The following is a 26,247-nucleotide window of genomic DNA, read 5'->3' as shown; positions in this document are numbered from 1 at the left end:
AACCATAATTCAAAAAGACACATGCACCCCAATGTTCATTGCAGCTCTATTTACAATAGCCAGGACATGGAAGCAACCTAACTGTCCATCAACAGATGAATGGATAAAGAAGATGTGGCACATATATACAATGGAATATTACTCAGCCATAAAAAGAAATGAAACTGAGTTATTTGTAATGAGGTGGATAGATCTGGAGTCTGTCATACACAGTGAAGTAAGTCAGAAGGAGGAAAACAAATACCGTATGCTAACACATATATATGTAATCTAAGAAAAAAAATGTCATGAAGAGATTAGTGGTAGGATGGGAATAAAACACAGACCTACTAGAGCATGGACTTGAGGACGTGGGGAGGGGGAAGGGTAAGCTGTGACGAAGTGAGAGAGTGGCAGGGACATATATGCACTACCAAATGTAAATTAGATAGCTAGTGGGAAGCTGCCGCATAGCACAGGGAGATCACCTCTGTGCTTTGTGACCATGAGAGGGGTGGGATAGGGAGGGTGGGAGACGCAAGAGGGAAGAGATATGGGAACATATGTATATGTATAACTGATTCACTTTGTTGTAAAGGAGAAACTAACACACTATTGTAAAACAGTTATACTCCAATAAAGATGTTAAAAAAAAATTTTAGGTATATAAAATGTTAAATTATTTACTTAAAAATTCAAACCGTAAAACAAATGTAAAAGTAAATCATGAAAATCCTTCTCTCCTGCCTTACACCATCAAATTCTAACTCCCCAAAGAGTATCTGCTTTTTAAAAAAAAATTAATTAATGTATTTAGTTTTATTTTTGGTTGCATTGGGTCTTCATTGCTGCACACGGGCTTTCTCTAGTTGCGGCGAGCAGGGGTTACTCTTTGTTGTGATGCGCGGGATTCTCACTGCGGTGGCTTCTCTTGTTGCACAGCAGGGGCTCTAGGCACACGGGCTCAGTAGTTTTGGCGCACGGGCTTAGCTGCTCTGTGGCATGTGGGATCTTCCTGGACCAGGGATTGGACCCGGACCCATGTCCCCTGCTTTGGCAGGCGGATTCTTAACCACTGCGCCACCAGGGAAGTCCCAAGAGTATCTGCTTTTTAACAGTTTGGTATGTGTATTTCCACACTTTCTCTATGCATTTATAGTCAAATACATATGTCTGAGGGTGTTTATGTGTGTGTGTAAGGTCAGTTTTTAAAAATAGATCGAAGTACATCACATTGTGCATTTTCCTTTTTTATGACTACATTAAGCATCTATTTAACCATACTGTAATGATGCACATTAAGAACGTTTCCAGTATTTTGCTCATAATGGCAAATGCTGTGCTATAACAATACTGTGGAATATTCCTTGTATGTACATCCATGAGCACATGTGACTATTTATACAGGGTGGCTTCACCAAAGTGAGACTGCTGGCCAGGGGTTATGTGCATTTTACATTTTGACAGGTACCTCCAAATTGTCCTTGAAAAATGGTGTCCCAATCTACAGTCCTACAAACAATGTATAATTGTGTCTTTCCTTATACACTCCCCATATAGGATGTCATTAATCTTTTTACTTTCGTCAATCCAGTGATTAAAAAGGCAAATCTCATTTTAGTCAGTATTTACTAGAGTCTGAACATCTTTTCCAATGTTTCTTTGTCACATTTCATTGGTCTATGAATTGCTTGCTTAGGCCATTTTTTCCTACTGAGTCATTGGTTTTTTACTTGTTGATTTGTAGTTCTTCCTATATTAGGGACAGTAACTACTCTCTGCCCATAGTGTATGTTGCAAGATTGGTATCTGTCAACAATTTATGGCGTTTTTGCCGTATAGAATTTAAAAATTTCGATGCAGTCAAATCTGTTTGGTTGTTTTAGGTGGGAGGGCAAATCCAGTCCCTGTTACTGGAAGTGGAAGTTCCATTATTTCTTCAAATATTTTTTCTTTCCTGACTCCCTTTTCTGGGACTCCAATTACAAGTATGTTAGATAGCTTCCTGTTGTCCCACAGCTCACTGAAGCTTTGTTCATTTTATTTCTTTTAGGCTTTTATTTCTCTTGCTTTATTATGAACAGTTTCTATTACTACATTCAATTTCACTGATATTTTCATCTATTGCATCTAATCTGCTGTTACTCCCATCCAATGTACTTTTTATGTCAGATACTGTATTTTTTTTATCTCTAGAAGTTTCATTTGCATCTTTTTAACACTTGTTTTTCTCCTCATCATGTTTGCATTTTCCCCTACCTTCTTAAGCACACAGAATTTATTTATAATAGCCATTGTAGCATTCTTGCCTACTTAATTCCATCACCTCTATCATTTCTGGGTCTGGTTCTATGAATTAGTTTTTCTGCTGGTTATGGGTTCCATTTTCCTGCTTTTAAAATGCCCAGTCTTATTTTCTTGGATGTACAACACTGTGAATTTTACACTGTTGGGTGGTGGAATTTGTTCTGTTCCCTTAAAGAATGCTGTACTTTGTTCTAGCATGTATTTATTTAGGTAAAGTTTGATCCTTTCACGCTTGCTTTTCAACTTGGTTAGGGCAGGTCCTCAGTAGCCTTTGGTGCAAAGCTAATTTACCCTTACTATTATGGCAATGTCTTCTGGGGACTTCCTGTTTATTGTGAGGTGTTTCCATTCACAGAGAGTCTTGCGTGAGCTCCAGGAATCACTGTGTCTACTGCTCTGTGGAGGCTCTTTTTCACTGGTCCTGGGTGGCTTCTTCTGATATATGTGCAGACTCAAATCCCTTTTCAATCTCTGGAACTTTCTCTCTGTGCGGTTTCCCATCCTATATAATGTTCTGGTATGTTTTAAGCTGTCTTTAGACCTGAGACTTATATTTTATACAAGGTAAGAGCAAAGGAACATGAGGGGTGGCAGTAAAGATTAATAAAGGCTTGGGCTTGAAATAAGACAAAGTTCCCTGGAGAGTTTTTTGGTTGGATGGGGTTGCATGAGGATGTACAGTTTGTGCATTATGGGTGCTGGGAATAAAGAAGCAGATTTATACTTCATTTAATACATGACAGGATAGCACTGAATATTTAAATTATCTGGATTATAAAGATGGGAGACTAAAGCAAATTGAAATCATTAAGTCAAGCTTGATTTATAATTCACTCCTCCTATTATTTTCCTTCTAGAAAGTAAATTCTGTCACATGTGAAACTCCAAATTCACAGAACTATGAAGGAGAAATTTAAAGATTTTATTCAAGAAACAAAATTGTTTTTTTAGACATCTCAACGGTCATCACACCTTGCAGAGTTAACATGGGCCTTCAGTTCAATACATTCTGTATGACGATACTCAGCCTTCAAAGTGTTTACAGATACATAGCCCCTTGTGTCTTTACAATAACACTGCAAGACAGTCAGGGTCAGATGCACTGTCTTCAATTCATAAATGAGTACACCGACTCATCTAGTGAGAGAAAGAGGTGGGCAACACTCTTGTTTTCCTGACACCTTCAAAATTCGGTATAATCTGGTTCCTTTGACTTAATATTTTTTTAACATGGCAAAGTATAACCTTCATTGTGCTCAAACATGCCATCCACACACAGGACAAAGATGTTAAGAACATCAAAATGAGATCATTGTGCTATGTGCAAGATACTGCTTTGGCAGTGGTACTTACAGAGCATAGGACTTGGTATTTAATATATTTTCCAGACTAGATTATAAAAAGAAGCTGGTTAGCTGGAGAAAGAGGCCATGGTATTAAGAAGGTATGTACTGGCTGCGAATGGTGCCCGCTCTGACACCACTCACAGTGTTCAGCCACGGTTTCAGACTTGACACGATAGCCCTTTTGAGAGCTGTCGGGCCACTCCTGCCCTGGCATACCAGAAGAACAAGAGTCACCACTTGGCACATGAAGTGAAATGGAATATTCCAAGGTTACCCTAGGCCAACAGACACTACAAGCTAAGTCATCTGGTTATAGAGATACTAATAAATAAAGCTCTTTCAAAACAAAAATAAATCAAAAAGATAGTTTGGATTTCCTCCTTTTTTCATTTCATTTCTTCTTTTTTTTTAATTAACATTTTTCTGGGTGAAAGAAAGGTTAAAAAAGTTAAGGGGAGGAGCAGCGTGGGGAAAAGACAGTCTCTTCAATAAGTGGTGCTTGGAAAACTGGACAGCTACATGGAAAAGAATGAAACTAGAACATTTTCTCACACCATATACAAAAATAAGCTCAAAATGGATTAAAGGCCTAAATGTAAGACAGGAAACCATAAAACTCCTAGAAGAAAACATAGGCAATGCACTCTTTGACGTAAGTCTAAGCAATATTTTTTTGGACCTGCCTCCTCAGAGAAGGGAAATTAAAGCAAAAATAAACAAATGGGACCTAATTAAACTTAAAAGCTTTCGCACAGTGAAGGAAACCATCAACAAAACGAAAAGACAACCTACTGAATGGGAGAAGATATTTGCAAATGATACATCTCATAAGGGGTTAATATGAAAAATATGTAAAGAGCTCATATAATTCAATATCAAAAAACAAACAACCTGATTAAAAAATCGGCAGAAGACCTGAGTAGACATTTTTCCAAGGAAGACATACAGATGGCTAAGAGGCACATGAAAAGATGCTCAACATCACTAATCATCAGGGAAATACAAATCAAAACCACAATGAGATATCACCTCACACCTATCAGAATGTCCATCATCAGAAAGATACCAAATAACAAATGTTGGTGAGGATGTGGAGAAAGGGGAACCCTAGGGGAATGTAAGTTGGTGCAGCCACTAGTGAAAACAGTATGGAGGTTTCTAAAAAAAATTAAAAACAGAACTACCATGTGACTCAACAATTCCACTCCTGGGTATACATCCAAAGCAAATGAAAACACTAATTCAAAAAGATACATGCACCCCAATGTTTATAAGAGTGTATTCACAATAGCCAAGATATGGAAGCAACCTAAGTGTCCATCAACAGATGAATGGATAAAGAAGATGTGGTATATGTATACGATGAAGCCTTACTCAGCCACAAAAAAGAGTGAAATTCTGCCATTTGCAGCAACATGTATGGATCTAGAGAATAATATACTTAGTGAAGTCAGTCAGACAGAGAAAGACAAATACTGTACGTTTTCACTTACATGTGGAATCTAAAAAAGAAAAAACAAACAAATATAATAGAACAGAAACAGACTCACAGATATGGAGAACAAACTAGTGGTTACCAGTGGGGAGAGGGATGGGGGAGGGGCAAGAAAAGGGAAGGGGTTAAGAGATACAAATGACTATGTATAAAATAGACAAACTACAAGGATATACTGTCCGGCATGGGGAATATAGCCAATATTTTGTAATAATTTTAATTGAAGTATAATTTATAAAAATATTGAATCGTTATGTTGTGCACCTGAAACTAACACTGTAAATGTACTCTACTTCAATTAAAAAAAAAGAGGGAGAGCAGCAGGTGACCAACAGGGATAAAAAAAGAAAAGAAAAAGAGAAGAATCGGCAGAAAAACCAAGAGGCTGGAAATACATATAAGAGAGAAGAGACCGCCTAGTAGGAAAAGGCAGAAAGGAGAAGGAATAACCAAGGAGACACCCACCACAAAGCTCTGTCCTAAAGAGATAAGTATGTGCTGGTCCCCTTCACTTTGCCCTGCATCCAGCTCAGTGATTGCTTCAGAGGATGGGGGGCCCTTCACGCTTGAGTGCGGAGTCAAATCAGAGCCTGGGGCGCAGGTGGGGTTTGTGCAGAGGTGCTCTGTTTTTATATCACGAAGCCCAGGAAGTAAAGCGCAGCAGAGTCCCTGGGCTAATGACGGTGGGTCAAAGGTGAGTAAGAAAGCATTTGTGAAGCTCCAGCATCTGTCTCTTTCAAAAGATGATCTGGGTTATACTACTTTTTGGATGACCTCTGATGTGGTCCGTTCTCTTCCTCGACCGCTTTTTCTGCTAGGATCCCTAAAAGGGGCGCTCTTCCGAAGGCGGTGATGAACAGGCCGCTGTGGGAGTGTGGCTCACCGGACATTGGCTGCTTTTATTTGCAGAAGGAGGGAGTCTAGGGCTCTCCCTCAAGAGCATCACTCTTCCCTCCAGCTTTCTCACAGAGCTGCTTCATCAACAAGTCCTCTGTGCATAAAGACTCTTTAACAGACAGTGTGATCACAGAGGGGCCTCCCTGGTGTGCCGGGGTGGTGTCAGCGATCTCAGAGCTGGTTCTCCTGGAAGGGTCACCTGAACGGGGAATGTGACAGCCACACGGGGACTTGGGCTGAGAGAAAAAGCTATCAGGGGCCCATGGCCTCTGGGTTGAGGGGTCCTTCCGAGTGGGGGAGGCAGGGGTGGGGGGACAGTCAACATCCTGGAGGGTGTTTCATGTTGTTATCACATTTTAAAAATGTATCTGCTTTAAAAATTTATAGTAGGTAAAATCCATGCTATGTCATTCGTAAACCAGGTATAGGTGTTTCTGACAGTAAATGTTAGAATGATCCCATCAACCACCACCAAGTATTAACAAACCACGACATTACAGACATGGACTGAATGGGGAGAGAAGTCTGAATTGCAAAAGAAATTAACCAACCAAGAAATAGCGCTTGGAGTTTCAAAAGTGGCATATAGAGAGAAACAACAACAACACCACCCCATAACTCAGGGACTTCCCCGGTGGTCCAGTGGTTAAGACTTTGCCTTCCAATGCAGGGGGCGCGGGTTTAATCCCTGGTCAGGGAACCAAGATCCCATAGGCCACGAGATGCAGCCGAAAAAGAAAAAAGTGGCATATAGTGAAGATCTAAAAGAATTACACAGACTATTCCCAGTTCCGTAATCATCTCATCATTTCTACATATTCTAAGTGATAGAAAAGACACCTGGGGCAAATCCTTGCCTGGAATTAAGAGCGGGTACCTTTCCGTGTGTGTGGAGACCCAGAGACCACAGGACAGCTGGACAACAGACAGAAAAAAATACCTCTCGTTGTTGGAATGAAACCACTTAGCAGAGACTGACGCAGTTATGTTTCTTTATGTAAATAAAGCCAAACCGCGAGTGCTGGGTCGGTATGAAATGTTCCCCTTGAACCTACCACAGCAGAACTTTAATCTCTTATATATGCCTTACTTTGCCCAAAAAGAGTAAAATGATTTGCAATAAAATATCAATACTTATGCTCAATAAAATGACTACAACAGAAACAGAGTAAGTCATAATAAAGAACATGGACAGAGGTACAGAAAAGCAGTACGTATAATTAGTATGCGTATTCATTATAAGGGTTAATGGAGTGATGGTGACTAAGCATTAAATCAGTGCTGTGCTACCTCATGACCAAAGTTAAAAAAGATGGGAGTACAGAAGGAAAGAAGGCTCATTTTAAAGAGTGAGAAACTTATTACTGGTCCTAAACTGTAAAAAGCAAAACAAAACAAAAACCCACTGGGAGAGGTTATCTAGGGGAATAGGAAAGACCTTTGACCTAAAATACACAAGTCTTGCATAATTCCTTCCCTATCATTTAAAACAAATCTTGCTTCACTCTAGATTCAGGAGAATTAATGAGCCCTTTTTCCACCACTGTAATCTTTATCTTTAAATGACCTTCATTTAAGAAATAATAAAGAAAAAGTTAATTAAGATCTACCCTAAATGTTCTCGACTCTTCAGAAATTCCTCAAGTAAAGGAAAGATAGTCTTTAAATCATTCTTTGGCTAAAGAGTTCTGAGTAAAAGACACATTTCCATGCGAGTAAAGATGGTGTTTGTTTATACTGAGGGTCTGCTTCACTTTTCAATTTCTTATTTGTGTTTTCAGAGCCCTTCTGACAAGGACAGAACAGATATTTCAACAGCTTTACCCAATTCCCAAAAGACCATCAGATGTTAAAGATTTGAAGACAATTTATGGGGAGAAAAACACCTCAAAAACAGACAATTTACTAAATTCTGACACTAAGAAATACATTCATTAATTGATTTTAGTGGAGGAAGACTTCAGTTTGGGGAGAGTGTAGAAATGGATAAGTACTGATTCAGACCACCCCATCATTTCCTCCGTGTTTCTCTAAAGAAAAAATAGATCACTGCTGATTTCTAAAAAGGAAAACCCCCGAGTGACATTTTCTAAAAAGTAGATCGAAGAGAATTTCCATCACGAGTTAATATATACAGCAACTTTTTAATGAGATCAACTTCCAAACCAATAAATTACAGGTTATTATTGCAGGGACAGCAATAGATGACTTTATAACAAAATGTGTAGCAACAGCTAATCCATGTCTAGGTTTATATTAATTAAGGGATAAGAAAATATGCACAGGGAATGTTAAGCAGAAGTGGGTCAAAGCCAGGGCTAAAAAGTTGAGGTCAGTGAGTCTAAATCTACACCATATTATAATGAGACAAATTTAACTGACAAATATACTTTGTTGAGCCCCACTGAACTGGAGTTTGCAAAGCAAAGAGCCTCAAAGGAAAATTAAATACTTACCTTTAAAGGGCAGTTGATTTAAGAAAAAATTAAGAAGCATGCATTATTTTTACAAGAAAACACACTAAAGATATTTCCACTTGAAAAAAGAAAAAGCCACTACAGATACATAATCCAGGAGTACATGCATCTAGAGCCCCCTTTTTTTTCACCTTAGATACCCTCCTTCCACGATGAACACTATGAATATACCCATGGCTAGAACTGAGTTCTCCAAACGCAACTCTCGCATGTAAATCAAAGGCTTCTTTGCCTGGTTAGAATACCTGAGACTTTAAATCACTTTTCCAGAGTATTAAACAAACAAGCAAACAAAACACTCCCACAAACAGTAATCTTTCACTTAAAAACTTTTACTGAACTAGACACAGGCTATTTTGAACTCAGATGTGATGAATCCCAACTCTAAGCTACCCACAGTATTTGTGTTGGTTTGTTTTTATTTTGTTTTTGGCCACGCCACATGGCTTGAGGAATTTTAGTGCCCCAACCAGGGACTGACCCCGGGCCCCCTGCGGCAGAAGCTGGCGTCCTAACCGCAGACTGCTAGGGAATTCCCTCTCCAAAGTATTTGGAATGTAACTCCATTGAAAGCATGCGTTCTCTGCAGGCTCAAAACTATTCCGGATAAGGCTGAAGTTACTATACACCAGCCCTATGTGACCCTTGCCTAGATAAAAACCGTACACATTCCTCAGGTAAATGCACCCTTCTACAGAGGACCAGGGGTGGCTGGTACTCTTATGTGTCATTGCCCGAGTGAAGCAGGGTTATTTATTCATGCACTGTAGCTGAGTGCTCTTTTCTAGAGCTTTTCTTCTAAAAACCTAACGCTGGCATTCAAAGCTCAATATACTGCAAAGACATGTCCTCCACGTCTCCATTTATCCTAATTTCCCTTATGTATTTGAATTAGACTGTGGATGAACATGTTTCCATCACAGGAGCCAGTGTGCACAAAAGAGTCAGTCGCCGGGGTAAGGTGTGGCCATGAAGCTCTTCACTGATGTGAAGTCCCCCCCAAAGGTCCTACCTACATGCTTGCCCACTGGGCACACGGCTGGCAGGCTGCTGTCAGCTGGCCTAGGCACCTGAATATCACAAACAATATGACTAAGTTGGGGAAATGCCCTCAAAGGAAAGGCAGTGCTGAATTAGGGGGAAAAAACTCTTGCATTTTTAAGAAAAAACAAATGGGGGCGTTCATTACTCGAGTTTAAAAGTGCTTCATTTCGCTCCTCCATAGGCTACTCTGCAGCAGAAAAGTTCTTCAAATACACCAAAAATATTCTGATTTATAATTTTTTCCCAGGAACACACCTGTCGTGGAAAGACATATGCCTGTGGTTTAAAGGAAGTCCTGTACTGCTTAGTACAGGATTCTTCACCAACATATCACAACCAGAAATTCAACACCCATAATAAGCATGAGGCTCCAGGATCTCTTAAAGGACAAACAGAAAGAGAAGAAAAAGAGAAAGAAGTTATTGCTGTTGGGTAGGAATAATTAGTCTGACATTTTAGAAGCATCATCTTTTTAACATAAGAATTACTGCACATGCTGTTACTGACAGCCCCTTCCCAGGCCCAATATTGAATGGAAGGCTGAGTTAGAAAATAAGGAAAAGTAAAGATGACTGCTGATCTGTTAAGGGTGCCAGACGTTGGTAGGGTTACATTAACTCTTCAAATTCCCATAATTATGATATTTCTCCCCAGACAATACGATCTCAAATATCCAAATTAAAAAGGCAAACTGTTAATCATCTGATGTTTTGTCCACACAAGTACATTTCTGGACAATTAGAGGTGTTTTATTATGTTTCAGAATTCTAAAGTTTCCATATTAAAACACTACAGTGCATGGTAACAATTTCAAACATGTGTTACTTAAATAGTTTGTCGTTATTTCTCCTTAAAAAAACAAGACTTCACTCAGTGGCCTACTGTCCACAGCAACACACATTGCACCCTTCAGTAACGAATATTAATAATAATTGTGAGGCAACAACCCGTTCTGAAGTTGACTGTTTCATCCCTTTTAAAAAGGGTTGCCGTGAAAATGAATGGTGGAAAGCAATATTATCTGAGACTAGGTAGCCTGTCTAAAAGAGTACTTGCTAACCTGTAATAATACCTCAACCCTAAATAAAGGTAAGTTTTGAATCTGTATTAGGTGAGGGATATATTAGGGTTCATTATAACCATTTTCTCTATTTTTCTGAACATGAAAAACCCACTTTCACCCCTTTCCTTGGTAAAGCAGAGTCTACAGGGCATCCAGTCTAAACATTTTACTAATGTTCCCTATATGTGCTTAAAAGTATTGGGTCTTCACTCATTTAAAATTTCCTACAATTCATTAAAAAATAACTAATCAGGCTGACCTTTTCTTAATTATACTGAAATGGTGAGATTTTTTACTGTACATGCTGTCGTGGGACACATCAATCAGAATCCTTACAAAGGATGAGTGGACAACTCCATAATGGTTAAAAAGAGAGCGGAATTGCAGTTGCGACCCCGGGATTCATCTTCCTGCTTTAGGAACGCCCGAGCACAGCTCTTCCCTGGTCACAGCTATTCTCTAGGTCAGAGGTAAGGAAATGGAAGCCAGAAAAAGAAACAGGAGGATGATAAATCCAAGGCTGTATTTTCATATTTACCACTGGGAGCGATTTCCCCAATGGCCCTTTTCTTTTTTTTTTTTTTTTTTTGGCGGTATGCGGGCCTCTCACTGTTGTGGCCTCTCCCGTTGCGGAGCACAGGCTCCGGACACGCAGGCTCAGCGGCCATGGCTCACGGGCCCAGCAGCTCTGCGGGAATGTGGGATCTTCCCGGACTGGGGCACGAACCCCTGTCCCCTGCATCGGCAGGCGGGCTCTCAACCACTGTGCCACCAGGGAAGCCCGCCCTTTTCTTAAGTTAAGTTATGAAGGTGAAACTTTATGGGCACGTTTTAAGTGCATCTCATCCCATATATCAACAAATATGGTAAAGTCTAGTTCTTACCATCTTTAAAAGAACCAAACCTACTAAGGAGATATATTTAACTATGAAAGCAACAAAGCTTTTGGAGGTCAGCATTTCTGGACAATGATGTATCAAAAGAATAATAAGCAGCTAATGTTCTTTTTAACCTAGACACATTGGCTGTTCAGGAAAGATAGCAAAGTGATGGTTATGTTAGATAAAGACTTGCCTATAGCCTGTATCTGTTAAAGAAATTGAACCAGTAATTAATGACCTTCTAAAACACAAAGCACCAGGCCCATATGGGTTTACTGATGAATTCTACCAAATATTTAAGGAAGAAATTATAATGATTCTCTACAATCTCTTCCAGAAAATAGAAGCAGAGGGAATACTTCCTAACTCATTCTGAGGCCAGCAATACCCTAATACTAAAACCAGACAAGGACATTAAAAGAAAACGAAACTACAGACCAATATCTCTCATAAACATTGATGCAAAAATCCTCAACAAAATATTAGCAACAATATATAAGAAGAATTATACAACACCACCAAGTGGGATTTATTCCAGGTATGTAAGACTGGTTCAATATTACAAAATGAATTAATGTAAAACCATCACATCAACAGGCTAACGAAGAAAAATCATATGATTATATCAATAGATGCAGAAAAAACATCTGACAAAATCCAACACCCATTCATGAAAAAACCCTCAGCAAACTAGAAATAGAAGGAAACTTCCTCAACTTGATTTTAAGAATCTACAAAAAAACCTACAGCAATCATCATACTTAATGGTGAGGAAGTTTTCATTTTCTCACCAAGGTCAGGAAAGAGGCAAAAATGTCCCCTCTCATTATTCCTTCTCAACATTACACTGGGAGTCCTAAGAAGAAGGAAAGAAGAAAATGAAACTAATAGTATGAGGATTAGGAAGGAAGAAATAAAACTATATTTTTTCACAGATGACATGACTGTCTAGGTAGAAAATCTCAGAGACAAAAAAATTCTCCTAGAAATAATAAGTAATTATAACAATGCTACTGGACACAAAGTTGATATACAAAAGTCACTTTCCTATATTACAGTAATGAACAAGTGGAATTTGTAATTAAAAACACAGTATCATTTACATTAGCACCCGATAAAAGGAAATACTTAGGTATGAATCTAACAAAATGTGTACAAGATCTATACGAGGAAAACTATAAAACTCTGATTAAAGATATCAAAAAGGAACTAAATAAATGGAGCTATTCTGTGTTATGGATAGAAAGACTCAATGTGTCGAGATGCTAGTTCTTCACAACTTGACCAATAGATTCAACACAATCCCAATCAAAATCCCAGCAAGTTATCAATATTTTGTGGATATTGACAAACTGAATCTAAAGTATATGGAGAGTCAAAAGACCCAGAATAGCCAACACAATATTAAAGAAAAAGAGCAAAGTCACAGGACGGACACTTTCCAACGTCAAAATTTACTATAAAGCTACAGTAATCAAAACAGTGTGGCACTGTGAAAGAATAGATAAATAGATCCATGGAAAATAACAGAGATCCCAGGTGTCCTTTAGTAGGTGAATGGATAAAGTGTGCTACAACCGTACAATGGAATATTTTTCAGAGCTAAAAAGAAACGCACCATCAAGCCATGAGAAGACATGGAGCAACCTTAAATGCATATTACTAATTGAAAGAAGACAATCTGAAAAGGTAAATACTATATGATTCCAACATATGACCTTCTGGAAAAGGCAAAACTATGGACACAGGAAAAAGATCAGTGGTTGCTGGGGGTTAGGGATGAGAAAGGGATGACCAGGTGGCACATGGAGGACTTTTAGGGCGGTGAAGCTATTCTATGTGGTGCTGTAATAGCACATATCATCATGCATTTGACATAACCCGTAGAGTGTACAACACCAGAAGTGAGCTCTAATGTAATCTACGCACACTGAGGGATAACCCTATATGCAGGTCCATTGACTGTAACAAATGTACACTCTGGTGCAGGATGCTGACAGTGGAGGAGGCTGTGGGTGTGTGTATATGAAAACACTTAGTACTTGCTGCTTGATTTTGCTGTAAAACTAAAACTGCTCTAAAAATAAAGTTTATTTTATGTCTATGGCCAGAAAAAAAAAAAAAAGACTTGCCTACATGAAGTATCAATAGAAACACCAAAGGCTGATTAGGACACTTGCACCTCTGTCTCTCACCTACACACTAAAGCCCCCAACCCTTACCTGGGAACTCTTTGTCTCAAAGAGGAATCCTTTTCCCTTGTTTCACTACATGGCAATCCAAAGTCTGAACCCATGATCAGGTAATTTTAAGTTTCCTTTATCATTCTATATTTCCTAGAAAATCATCCTTTGACAAAATGTTACAACTGGATCTTTCAGTTTCATTATTATATGCCAGTATACCTTGTAAGATAACTATAAAGGGTTTCTTTTTACAGAGTGACAAGGTAGGGAAACAATCCTTTTAATAGCATTCAAGAGTCACAATTATAAATATATAGGTCAAGGTGAATATCTCAGAATTTCTATTTTCTGGGTTTTTTTTAACCTAATTTATGATGGTATAGAATAATTTCTGTGAAACTTTTTTCATTCGCAAAACTGAAACGTCATTTTCTTTAATGATGCACATTTCCTGGTTTTATTCATCCTTCTCAATGAAGCCTCAGTTCTTCTAGAACCTCCACACCCTAGACAGCATATTTCCAAATTGATCTGAGTAAGCTTATGGGCACTGATGGGGCAAGAGGGGGCAGTGACCCCAGGAGTCTACAGTCTCGAACACTGAGCCAGAACCCAAAGCCCTTTATACATTTTTACATCACCAAAGCCCATTATACTTTTATACATTTTTTTGGTCCCCATTTAACTCCTGGTATTTAAAATACCAGGTAGTTTAATTAACTACATATAACTACAGCTTTCTCTTTCTTGTATAAGGCGTCAGGGAAGATAAATGACTACAAATTATAGTTTAGTTACATCTATATTTGGAAGTACTGATTGGAATGGCTTTGGGAATTCAACATGTAATATTCTAGAAGAGAAGCCAATTCTTCACAAACAAGGAAAACAGCCTGAAGTTAGCTGTATGTGGTACCGTGTATTTCTACATTATAAGTTTCTCACTTAAAAAAAATGTCATAGGTATCAGAAGATATCTGATGTCTACGTAGCCATCTGTAATGTCTGTTCTAGAAAAATCAACTTTTTTTTTTTGCATTCCTGTTAAGATAGCCTGCTTTGAAAACAGGTAGGCTTATCACTTTTACAGCTTTCCCTAAATTTCAGTTAAATAAATTGCTCTCTGTCAGTTCTCAAGTGTAGGAGTAGAATGGGGTATGCGGAAGCAAGGTTTGCGCTGCTGTTGTAAGCAACGGAATTCTTTTAAATTCCATTTGTGTACCTTGCATCAGCCTAAGAGCTCACAAACTTAGTGTAAATAATCCACACAAATACATCTGTGTTGAAATAATTAATCCTATTTTATGGTCCCCACCCCTCAGCAGTCACTATCAAAAAGTTTAATATTTAATAGTAACACAGTTTACTACAGAATCATAACCAGGGCAAAGACAAGCAATTGGTAACAATCAAAGTTAATGTATCCGAGACAATTGGTGGATAAGGATTGTATTAGTTGTTTAAACACAGGCCATAAGAGGTCTGGAGCTAAGGGCTGTGATGCTGGGGAAGGAGGAGGCCATTTGAACCCTATCAAACGGTCCTGGGGAGCAGGTTCCTCCCTCCGTTTGCTGCATCTGGGAAGAACAGAACTCTCACCAGGGAAGCTGCAGCTGCCTGCACCCTTGGCTTAATCGCTGTGTAAGGCGGAGGGTTAATTAGCTGCCATTCTTAGCTCCACTTGTTGTTCTAATAAAGATCTGCATAAATCTGAGACTGGGAGTAACCGATCCTTGATTTCATTTGGCAGATGATGGGGGGAGGGGAGGAGTGTGATGATTATGGGTGTGCTCAGAGGATCTTCAAGTGACCTGGCCTGGGGCGTTCTGCCTGCTTGAAAAGTGGTGGACGAAGACCTCTCGGCTGTTTATGGATGCGGGACCCTGCTGGCCAGGCTCACCGCAGGCAGCCTGGAGTGTGAAGCAGATAATCAGGGAATGAAATACACAGAGTGTATTTGCAAAGCACTCAGTATGGATCTCTAAAAGGAGAGGACAGATAAAAAATTCAGCATCACAATTCTGTTTTATTATGCCTAAAAATTCCTGGCAATCATTCCTCAATATCCAATACTTGGTTTTCCAATTTCTGATTATCTCCTAAGTGGCATATGTTTTTTTGGGGGGGGAATTTTTTTCATGATACAGTGTCAGAATCACATTTAGAATCAAACCAGTTCACAAGAGCATAAGAATCTCATGATGTCTCCTGAGGTAGGCACTATCATTCTGCCTATTTGACAGACCAGAAGCCTGAGGCAGAGAGGAGTTAGTAGCCTGATGGTCACAGTCAGAATGAAGGGGAAAGCTTAGCAGCTCAGTAGAGATTTGCAGAAAAAAAAAAAAAAAAAAAAGGCCTGGATGGTTCTATTAAGAACACACCACAGAAATAGAGGCTTAGGTACAAATGAACTGAGAGTGTGGAACAAAAAAGTTTATAACCACCAAGTTGTCTTTTCAGAATTTCCCCATATTATGAAATGCCAACATCTTCCATTTCAGCACTTAGGGAACCACCACAACAACAAAAGAAAAAAGTTCATAACACTTTAGAAAGCAACAGTAGTAGAACAGAAAGAACTGAGATTAATGACGCCAGATGATAAGCAGATTTATGAAAAAAAATTAGTAATATTTCTGGACATTACTCTGTGAATAAAGCATTTGGGACAGGAAAACTGTTGACCTTATTTGATCTCATAACTGTCAGTGTTCTCAGGATAGTTCATTTTGTATGAGGGAAAATACCCATTATTAATAGGCCTGAAGACCGTTACACAGGCAGATTTTAAATAACAAATCAACAGATTTCATATAAAGAATATGCTAAAACAGCTAAGAGTTTGAAAAGGCAACCACAAAACAGCAAAAACAAACTTTGAAAGATGACATTAAATAGAACAGAGCTTAAATTTCATATACGCTTGAGAAGAGAGTGTTTACAAATAGGACCTCTTCCATGAAAGATGGAAATGTGTTTACTGCTGTAAACTTCAGCAATTCATGGATTAAATCATGTTCACCAAGCAGGACCACAGTCAGAGGATCTGGGAGGCTGGTGCTGACCTTTTGAGCTCATCAACCTCTACTCCTCTGGCTGTCCCTCTGCCCCCAGCAGTGTGTCACAGCCATACTCTGGCAGCCAGCTATGCCTGACAAAGCAGAGTGTCACAGCAGGCCCAATAAACACCCCTGTGAAGTGTGAACAGGGAGACCTGTCTAGAACAGGCCTGCTGGGAACAGAATAGTTACCCCTGGTGCACCCGTCAACTGGCTGGTAACGGTTGGACACCTGCCACCTGACAGATAATCCTTCCCAAGAGATAATATAGTCTCAGCACTACTAATTCAGGATTAGGCTTTTTTTCAGATTAAAAAATCCAAGAGGGTCCGTGCTGAGGAGGTGGTGTTTGTTAGAGATTATTTAATACTATCTTCTCTCAGTTAAATGCAGCTGAGTGGGTACTTATCACATGGAATGGATGTCCATTTGGAGTCCTAAATATTCTGAGAGATAACATCAAGAACAATCCGTTATGCTTACAAAGGGCTTTCACATACACCATCTCATTTTAAACTCACAGGAATCCTGTGATTTAGGTACAGCTTAGGATAATGTCCGTTTGATATAATGAACGGAGGGTGAGGAAAGTTAAATGGCTGGTACAAGGTCACACAAGTGATAAACAGTGGAGCTGGTTTTTAAATCTACATCTGCTGACTATCAATACTATGCAAGAAAGGGTGTGTAGCCTCACACTGAAACACAAAACATCTGTTTCTGAATGGACCAAAAATTCTTCAAAGAGACAAATGTAAATTATGAGAAAAATATGAAAAAAGATGAAAAAAAAAAAAAACCCCAGTTCATGTAGGAACAAGAGTGGGAGCCCTTATAAAGTTGGTTAAATCTGTGTCTTCATGCAAAGCCTACTTCTGAGCTGACAGCATTTCTGGTGTTAAAATAGGTCTGCAGGGCTTCCCTGGTGGCGCAGTGGTTGCGCGTCCGCCTGCCGATGCAGGGGTGCCGGGTTCGCGCCCCGGTCTGGGGGGATCCCACGTGCCGCGGAGCTGCTGGGCCCGTGGGCCATGGCCGCTGGGCCTGCGCTCCGGAGCCTGTGCTCCGCAAGGGGAGGGGCCGCAGCAGGGGGAGGCCCGCATACCACAAAAAAAAAAAAAAAAAAAAAGTGAGCTCTAGGCTGAGCTGCCTAAGGTATTAAGAAGCACAAACCCTATTTAAAAGTCAGGGGAAAAAAAAGACTGGAGGGAAGGAACCATTTTCTTTATTCATAGTCTATCAAACTTACATTTGTGATTGTTTGAAAATAGGTTAGATTGAAGTTTAACACAAATCTAGGGAGAAAAATCAACAGAGACTAGAAGGAAGTGTACCAGAAAACAGTGTGAAATAAATCCACTGAACAAAACAATGGACATTTTTGACTTGTTTTTGATAACTTTGTTTAAAACCCTAGAAGTGTGAACATACCTGTAAATGATGTGCCGATTAGAAACCTTTTTTATGTGTGTTAAAGTATGAACACTTAGTTTGTTACCATGTATTTTACAGATAGTATTCTATTCTTATACCAGATAGGCTATCTCTAGTTGGTAACACTTAAGGAACATTACTAGCTTTAGGTTTTTTCGTACTATTCATAGCATAATTTTCAAAATCTATTTATCCTATTTATGTGATTTTGCTTTAGCCAGGGGTGATTTTTTATTTTTTTTGTAGAATGTGTCTCTAATTTTCTGAGACACAGCAAAAACTCTAACTTATGGAATGGAAACCTTTCTTGACTGCTGAGAGAAGGCTCTGGTGGAGTGCAGGGTCACCTCCATAGAGAAGAGAATGAGGTGACGGGTCCATTTCAGATCACGTGGTTCCCTCTGGGGTAAGGACTGCCTCTCGGCACCAGATTTTCTCTGAGTGTGAAGTGACACCTTACTCCCTGTATAAGAAGTGAAGACTTCTTATTTATCTTGTGTGAGGCTCAGAAGTGCCTCATAAACAGTAGAGTCTCAAAAGTTTTTTTTGCTTTCTTTCTTTTTTCCCCAGTTTTATTTAGCTATAACCGACATATAACACTGTGAGTTTAAGGTGTACGGCATGATAACTTGACACCAAATGTTTCCTGAATAAGTGACTTACCTCTCAAAATAAATTTTTTCTCTAAAAAACAAAAAAACCCCTCCTCTCCAAATTTCAGCAAACCTCAGAAGAAGTACTTTTTGGAGAGTGGGGAGGCAGATGTAGTCCCACGTTGCAACATTTCCAAAAGGAAATATCACACACACAAAAAGCCTTTTTAAGACAAGACCTCCAAATGAGGTTATACAGCATCACAGAGACAAATGGGATTGAAATAGGAATAGTGAGACTGAAAAAACAAAGTATTTGTCATTTAGTTTTAAATTAGTGTATCATGATTGAACTTCACTATCTGGCATGAAGTATGAATTAATTTAAAAAATATTTTATAATGATCTTGCACAACTCTACTTTCTTTTTGGTGTTAAAAGCATTAATTTGTTATATATAGTCTACATATATCACAATTTAATTAGATTCTGTTTTTAAATGCCTTCACTAAAAAAATTTTTATTACTGAAAAACAACAAACATACAAAAATGGAAAAGATGATAATTTCTTCACGTTCTATTAACCAGCCAGGGACCTAAGAGAGACCTCGATTCCCATTTGCCATTTCTCTCTTGTCTAAAACTTCACTTATCTAGTGAGTTCATTCCTGAACATGGTAGATGGAATCTCAAAAAACACTGACTATTAATTAACTACTCAATGAAGAATTTCTCATTGAGAACATCAATGAAAACCCCAATGAAAAACCTTTGTATTTTTGTATTTTCCAAAATACACCCAAATATGTAAAAAAAATTGGCAGTTGGTTAGTCTTTTAGTTAAAAGAAGCTGGTCAAAGACATGTAATCGCGCATCTAGGAAGACAGGAAGTGAGAATTTTCAGCATTAAGCATACCAGCAAGCCTCAAGGGCTTGGCCATAGGCTCTTTTCAGTTTTCCTGGGAAGCTGTATCTCCTCGTTGACTTTTTGGGTATTTCCTAGTTCAGGAGTTTTTTGGCCCTAACAGTTTGTAAGGATGCATGATTATTGAGATGCGAAAATGGTGACGTCTGGGTGGTGCTGCCTGGTGGCTGTCGGATTTTAATAGCCCACGTTTCCCAAATGAACATCTTCTCCTAGGCACCTAATTAAACATCTAGCTATTCAATTTGAATTTTTATTATTATTTGGAAGCAGAATGTAATGCATTCTTTAAATGCACTTCCCCATCTAAAATGATTTTTCATTCATGCTTATCACACTGTGCTTTTTCCTTCTTGGCAAATAATAAGTTTTCGAAAGACCAATGACCCGACTGAATTGAAAAAGAAAGCAGTTACAAACTATGAAAATTTAAGATCAATAAGAATAAAAATAATAGTGCTAGTGGTAGTATTGGCAGTGGTAAACAATTTACTAAGGTCTGACATTGAAGCCTTGAGTAGCTCCAATTCTACACTGGATGACAAGTCTCTTACCGGGATTGCAGTCTGTAAGAAGAGAACAGATGGACAGGAGGACTTTAGAAATGGTGAGGGCCGGACTCCAGTTGTCTTTCAGGATGTCCAGACAGATCACGCCTTGGCTGTTAATATTACAGTGGTAAATTCTGGTTCGGAAGGTAACCTAGAAGAAAATGTAAAGTCGATATAAATAGACACACTATTTATTCATAACATTTTATTATAGTTGATTTACAGTGTTATGTGAGTTTCAGGTGTACAGCTAAGTGATTCAGTTAGACATATACATATATTCACTCTTTTTCAGAGTCTTTACCCATATAGGTTATCACAGAATATTGATTAGAGTTCCCTGGGCTATACCGTACAGGTCCTTGTTGGTTATCTGTTTTAAATATAGTAGTGTGTGTATGTTAATCCCAAGCTTCTGATTTATCCCTCCCTGCCCACATTTCCCCTTTGGTAACCACACGTTTGTTTTTGAAATCTGTGAGTCTGTTGCTGTTTTGTAAATAAGTTCATTTGTATCAATTTTTAAAATTAGATTCCACATATGAGTGATATCATATGATACTTGTCTTTCTCTGTCTGACTTACTTCACTTAGTATGATAATCTCTCGGTCCATCCATGTGCCTGCAAATGGCATTATTTCATTATTTTTCTGTGGCTGAGTAATATTCCATCACACACACACAGACATATATATACCACATCTTCTTTATCCATTCCTCTATCGATGGACATTGCTCCCATGTCTTGGCTATTGCAAACAGTGCTGCAATGAACATTGGGGTGCATGTATCTTTTCAAATTATGGTTTTCTCTGGATATATGCCCAGGAATGGGATTGCTGGACCAGATGGTAGCTCTATTTTTAATTTTTTTAAGGAACCTCCATACTGTTCTCCATAGTGGTTACACCAATTTACACTCTCACCAACAGTGTAGGAGGGTTCCCTTTTCTCCACACCCTCTCCAGCATTTATTGTTTGTAGACTTTTTGGTGATGGCCATTCTGACTGGTAGACACACCTTTTATTAGACAAAATAATCAAAGGGTCACTGGTTGACCCTATACTTAATTGTTCCTTTGGCACACAAGAAGAATCAATAAACAAAATCATTATTTTAGAACTTCTCATTCTGGGCACAGAGGACTAAACTCCAGCGGCAAAATCATGACATTCTGCTTTTGATGAAGAGTCCAATCACTTAACGAACATTCTGGGGACTGAATTTGCTCTTGGTGAAACTGCAGGAGTGCTCGTAGGGGAAAACTAACGCAAGGCTTGAAAAAAAGTTCAAAGAAAGACATTTTCAAAAATAAAAATTGCAAAGGAAACTTTTCTTAGATTCCAGTTATCTGAAGGATTTTGCACATTATTAATTTCAAAAAAACCACATGGCAATACTACAAAAAGGAAATAAACATTCTATGTTACAGTTTAAAAACATGAACTAGGGCACGTATGTAAATAATACACTTAGTTCATGGAAAACTGTATTAGTTATAATTTTCCTCCTTAAATTCTGTATTATGAATGTAATATTAGTGCAGCCTACCTATAATAGCTAGATCTCCACTGTACTTTGCTTAGGCATAATTCTGAAACATGCTTATAAAAATTTTTCAAGAACTTGGATTGAAAAAGTTAAGTCCAAATCAGTTTTGTAGCTCTGATAAAATTCTGTTTTATCAATACAAAAGTCTTATGTAAGCAACAAGATTTTAATGCTATTTACTAATATCATGTTTATAAATGTTCTCAAATTTATAAGCTGGAATATTTAAAAAATTTGGTGTTCTCAAGACCAGTCCTTCTGGTACTCTGAGTTCAAAATGACTCTGAACCAAGAAACACACACATGGCAGATCTTTGTAGGTGCTGCCACCCCACCAGAGCATCCAGTAACTACTTAAACATCAGATTTGCTGAATTTTTATGATGTCAAGGTCAGAAAGGGCAGATCCAGCCTTCTATCAATATTACTGTTCAGCAACATGGTACCATTCTCAGGCTAGATGAGCACTTGCCCTGTTAGCAACACGCCAGACCAGATAACCTTGAGATACCCCCGCCAACCCCACACATCCCAAACACCCAGAAACGTTGAAGAAAATATAACTAACAGTCTTTAAAATGCATAGCTGAATGGGCAAGGGGCATCCCCAGAGGCCAGAACTGAAAACCAAAAATCACAGCAAGCACATGAGCTGACAGTGTAGCTGCCAGGGGTGGGGCTTGGGTTTTGATGTCCTCATGGAGAAAGAAGATGAAACCTTAGGTCTGTAGGTGGCGAGTGTTTGGAATTGAGAGCCCTTGCATAAATCAGGCCACTGGAGCAACTAGTCTTTCAGTAAATGACTGAACCTGAAAAGATAATGCCTCATGGGAGAGAGAGCTAAGACACTAGCCAGAGACAACTTGGGCACTGGAATTGGGAATAAAGTGTTTCCTCTGAGAATTCTAAATCCTGGGCATATAGACTATGCAAACACTAATTAAAAAAGAGCTAAAAAGAGCTTTTTTTTTTTTATTACTATCAGATCAAATACATGCTTAAGGCAAAACATATAAATATATTTAAGGCAAAAATGAATAAAGAATAACTGCATTATGATGAAATTAATAATTCACAAGGAAAACATAACAATTCTGAATGTATTATACCTAACAACGTAGCCAAAAATATAAAAAGCAAAAGTTGGAGGAATTATAAGGAGAAAATGACACATCTACAGTCAAAGAGGGACACTGTCACTGCAGTAGATTTGGTCAACCAGACCAAACCATAGCAAGGATACTGAAAATATGAAATGACAAATTAACAAAATCAAGGTACTGAATGAAGATGAAATTCCATGCTCAACAACTAAAGGATACTTATTCTTTTCCAAGCACATAAGAAACATTTATAAAAACTGATCACATGCTAAGCCACAAAGAAAGCTTAACATATTTCCAAAAATTATTAAGACTATTAAGGTCCCCCTTCATACGTCTGCAAACTGAAAAACACATTTTCAAATAATTCTTGGATCAAAGAAAAAAAATCAGCTATGTTTATAACTGAGTGACAATGAAAATGTTGGGTTGCCAATACCAAAATCTGTGATTTGCCTAAAACAGTTAATGAAAGAGAAATCTACAGTTTCAAATGCATATATTAAAAAGGAAAAAGTTTCCTGAGTTGTGTCCAAAGGAAGAAAAAAGAATAGAGTAAATCCCATGAAAGTAGAGAGGAATGGGCAGAAGTTAATAAAATAGAGAATACCTGTGATATTAAAATTCTGCAGAGAAGTGAGAGTACCTAGCTGTTTAAGTGCTAGATGAAAAGACAAAATACTTTTATGATCCAGTGTATGTGATGAGTGGCTTTTGTCTATAATACCATATTTTAAAAACCTATCTGAGTAGAGTTTCCTGTGCTATACAGTAGATCCTTGTTGGTTACCTATTTTATATATAGTAATGTGTGTATGTTAATCTCAAACTCCTACTGTATAGCACAGGGAACTCTACTCAATACTCTGTAATAACCTATATGGGAAAAGAATCTGAAAAAGAATGGATATATGTATATATATGTATAACTGAATCACTTTGCTGTACACCTGAAGCTAACACAACATTGAAAATCAACTATACTCCAATAAAATGTAAAAAAAGAGAAAAACCTAGCTCAGACTACTCTGAGCCAGTTAATCAACAAAATGACTGAAGGAGGGAAGTATTATTATTGCAATCACTTTAAAAAGAAGCTGTAAGTATGTGAGGTTGGTAGATGCTAACTAAACTTACTGTGGTACTTATTTCAAAATATATACATATATCAAATGAGTGTGTTGTACACCTAAAATTAAAACAATGTTATATGTCAATTATATCTCAATAAAACCAAAAAAATTTTATTTAAATAAAGAAACTGAGGAATCTCCATGCTGTTTTCCATTGTTGCTGCACCAATTTATATTCCTATGACATGATCCAGCAATTCCACTCCTGGGAATTTATCCGAAGAAGACGAAAACACTAATTTGAAAAGATACATGCACTCCTGTGCTCATGGCAGTATTATTTACAATAGAAGATATGGAAGCAACATAAGTGTTCATCGATAAATGAATGAATAAAGATGTAGTGTACACACACACACACACACACACACACACACACACACACAAACTGGAATATTACTCAGCCATAAAAAAGAATGAAATCTTGCCATTTGCAACAATATGGATGGACCTAGAGGGTATAATGCTAAGTGAGATAAATCAGACAGAGAAAGATAAATACTGTATGATTTCACTTATATGTGGAATCTAAAAAACAAAACAAATGAACAAACTTACCTAAGCAGAAGCAGTCACAGATACAGAGAACAAACAGGTGGTTGCCAGAAGGGAGGTTGGTGGGGAGAGGAGAGAAATTGGTGAAGGAGATTAAAGGTACATGATAAACTTGCAATTACAAGATAAATGAGTCACAGGTATGAAATGTAGAGTGTGGGCAATATAGTCAATAATAATGTTAATATGCTTTGTATGGTGACATATTGTAACTAGACTGATTGTGGTGATCATTTTGAAATGTATAGAAATACTAAATCACTATATTGTGTATTAGGAACTAAGACAGTGTTGTAGGTCAACTATACTTCAAAAACAAACTCACAGAAAAAGGATCAGATTTGTGGGCAGAGGGGCAACTGGATGAAGGCAGTCAAAAGATACACACTTCCAGGGACTTCCCTGGTGGTGCAGTGGTTAAGAATCTGCCTGCCAATGCAGGGGACATGGGTTCAAGCCCTGGTCCGGGAAGATCCCACATGCCACAGAGCAACTAAGCCCGTGCGCCACAACTACTGAGCCTGCGCTCTAGAGCCCGCAAGCCACAACTACTGAGCCCACATGCCACAACTACTGAGCCCGCGTACCACAACTTCTGAAGCCCACATGCCTAGAGCCCGTGCTCTGCAACAAGAGAAGCCACCGCAATGAGAAGCCCGCGCACCGCAACGAAGAGTAGCCGCCGCTCGCCACAACTAGAGAAAGCCAGCACGCAGCAATGAAGACCCAAGACAGCCAAAAAAAAAAAAAAAAAAAGACACACACTCCCAGTAAGATACATAAGCACTAGGGACATAATGTACAACATGGTAAATATAATTAACACTGCTGTTCGTTATGTATGAAAGTTGTTCAGAGAGCAAATCCTAAGGGTTTATGAAAATAAAAATACATTTTTTAAATAAAATTTTTTTCCCTATTTCTTTAATTTTGGATCTATATGAGATGATGATTGTTCACTAAACTTATTGTGGTAAAAAAAAATGAAGAAACTGAGGCACAGAGAGGTTAAGAACTGGCTCATGGTCCCACAGCTGGTAAGTGGTGGAGCTGGAATTTGAACACAACCTTGTTGATCCAAAAGCCCATGCTCTCCTGTTCAGCCTCAATGCCTGTTCTTTTATTTTTTTAAAAAAACTTTTAATTCTGAGCTAAGTACAGATTCACATGCGGTTGTAGGAAAGAATACAGACAGATCACCTACATCCTTCCCCCACTTCCCCAATATCACAGGAGAGTGAAACTGACACAGTCCGCTGACCTTCCCATACATCACCAGTTTTACATGCACTGATGGATATATGTGTTCCTATGCAATTGTATCACGGGTAGATTTGTGTGCCCACCACCACTCTCAAGACACAGAACAGTGCATCACAAACATTCTTTGTGAGACCCTTCACTAGCCACAGTCCTCCCCCCACTTCTGAATTCCCAACAAACACAACTCTATTCCTCTCTCTATAATTCTGTCATTTCAAGAATGCTATATAAATGAAATCATACAGGATGTAACTTTTTGAAATTGGATGTTTTTCACTCTGCATAATACTCTTGTGATCCATCTAAGTTGTTGCATGTATCAAGACTTTGTTGTTTTACTGTTGAGTAGTAATCCATGATATGGATGTACCAGTTTGTTTAACCATTTACCCACTAAAGGACA

The 26,247-nt window shown here is 38.4% G+C and overlaps 1 protein-coding gene across 4 annotated transcripts in view; it reads right to left on the bottom strand.

Moving 5' to 3' along the window:
• Window positions 1-26,247, bottom strand: part of UBE2E2 (ubiquitin conjugating enzyme E2 E2) — a 384,777-nt gene that overhangs the window by 35,484 nt on the left and 323,046 nt on the right. For all 4 annotated transcript variants that reach the window (XR_003680001.2, XM_024115184.1, XM_028490278.2 and 1 more), the window contains one exon: window positions 20,241-20,388. Coding sequence is in view for 3 of the 4 variants with exons in the window: in XM_024115184.1 (XP_023970952.1) it covers window positions 20,241-20,388 (148 nt within the window). In the remaining variant the exon portion in view is untranslated. The remainder of the gene's footprint in view (window positions 1-20,240; window positions 20,389-26,247) is intronic.

Source organism: Physeter macrocephalus, chromosome 1 (genome assembly GCF_002837175.3).
Source record: "Physeter macrocephalus isolate SW-GA chromosome 1, ASM283717v5, whole genome shotgun sequence".
Taxonomy (NCBI): Eukaryota; Metazoa; Chordata; class Mammalia; order Artiodactyla; family Physeteridae; genus Physeter; species Physeter macrocephalus.
The sequence above is the reverse complement of the archived record's forward strand: the minus strand, read 5'-3'. Positions and strand labels throughout refer to the sequence as shown.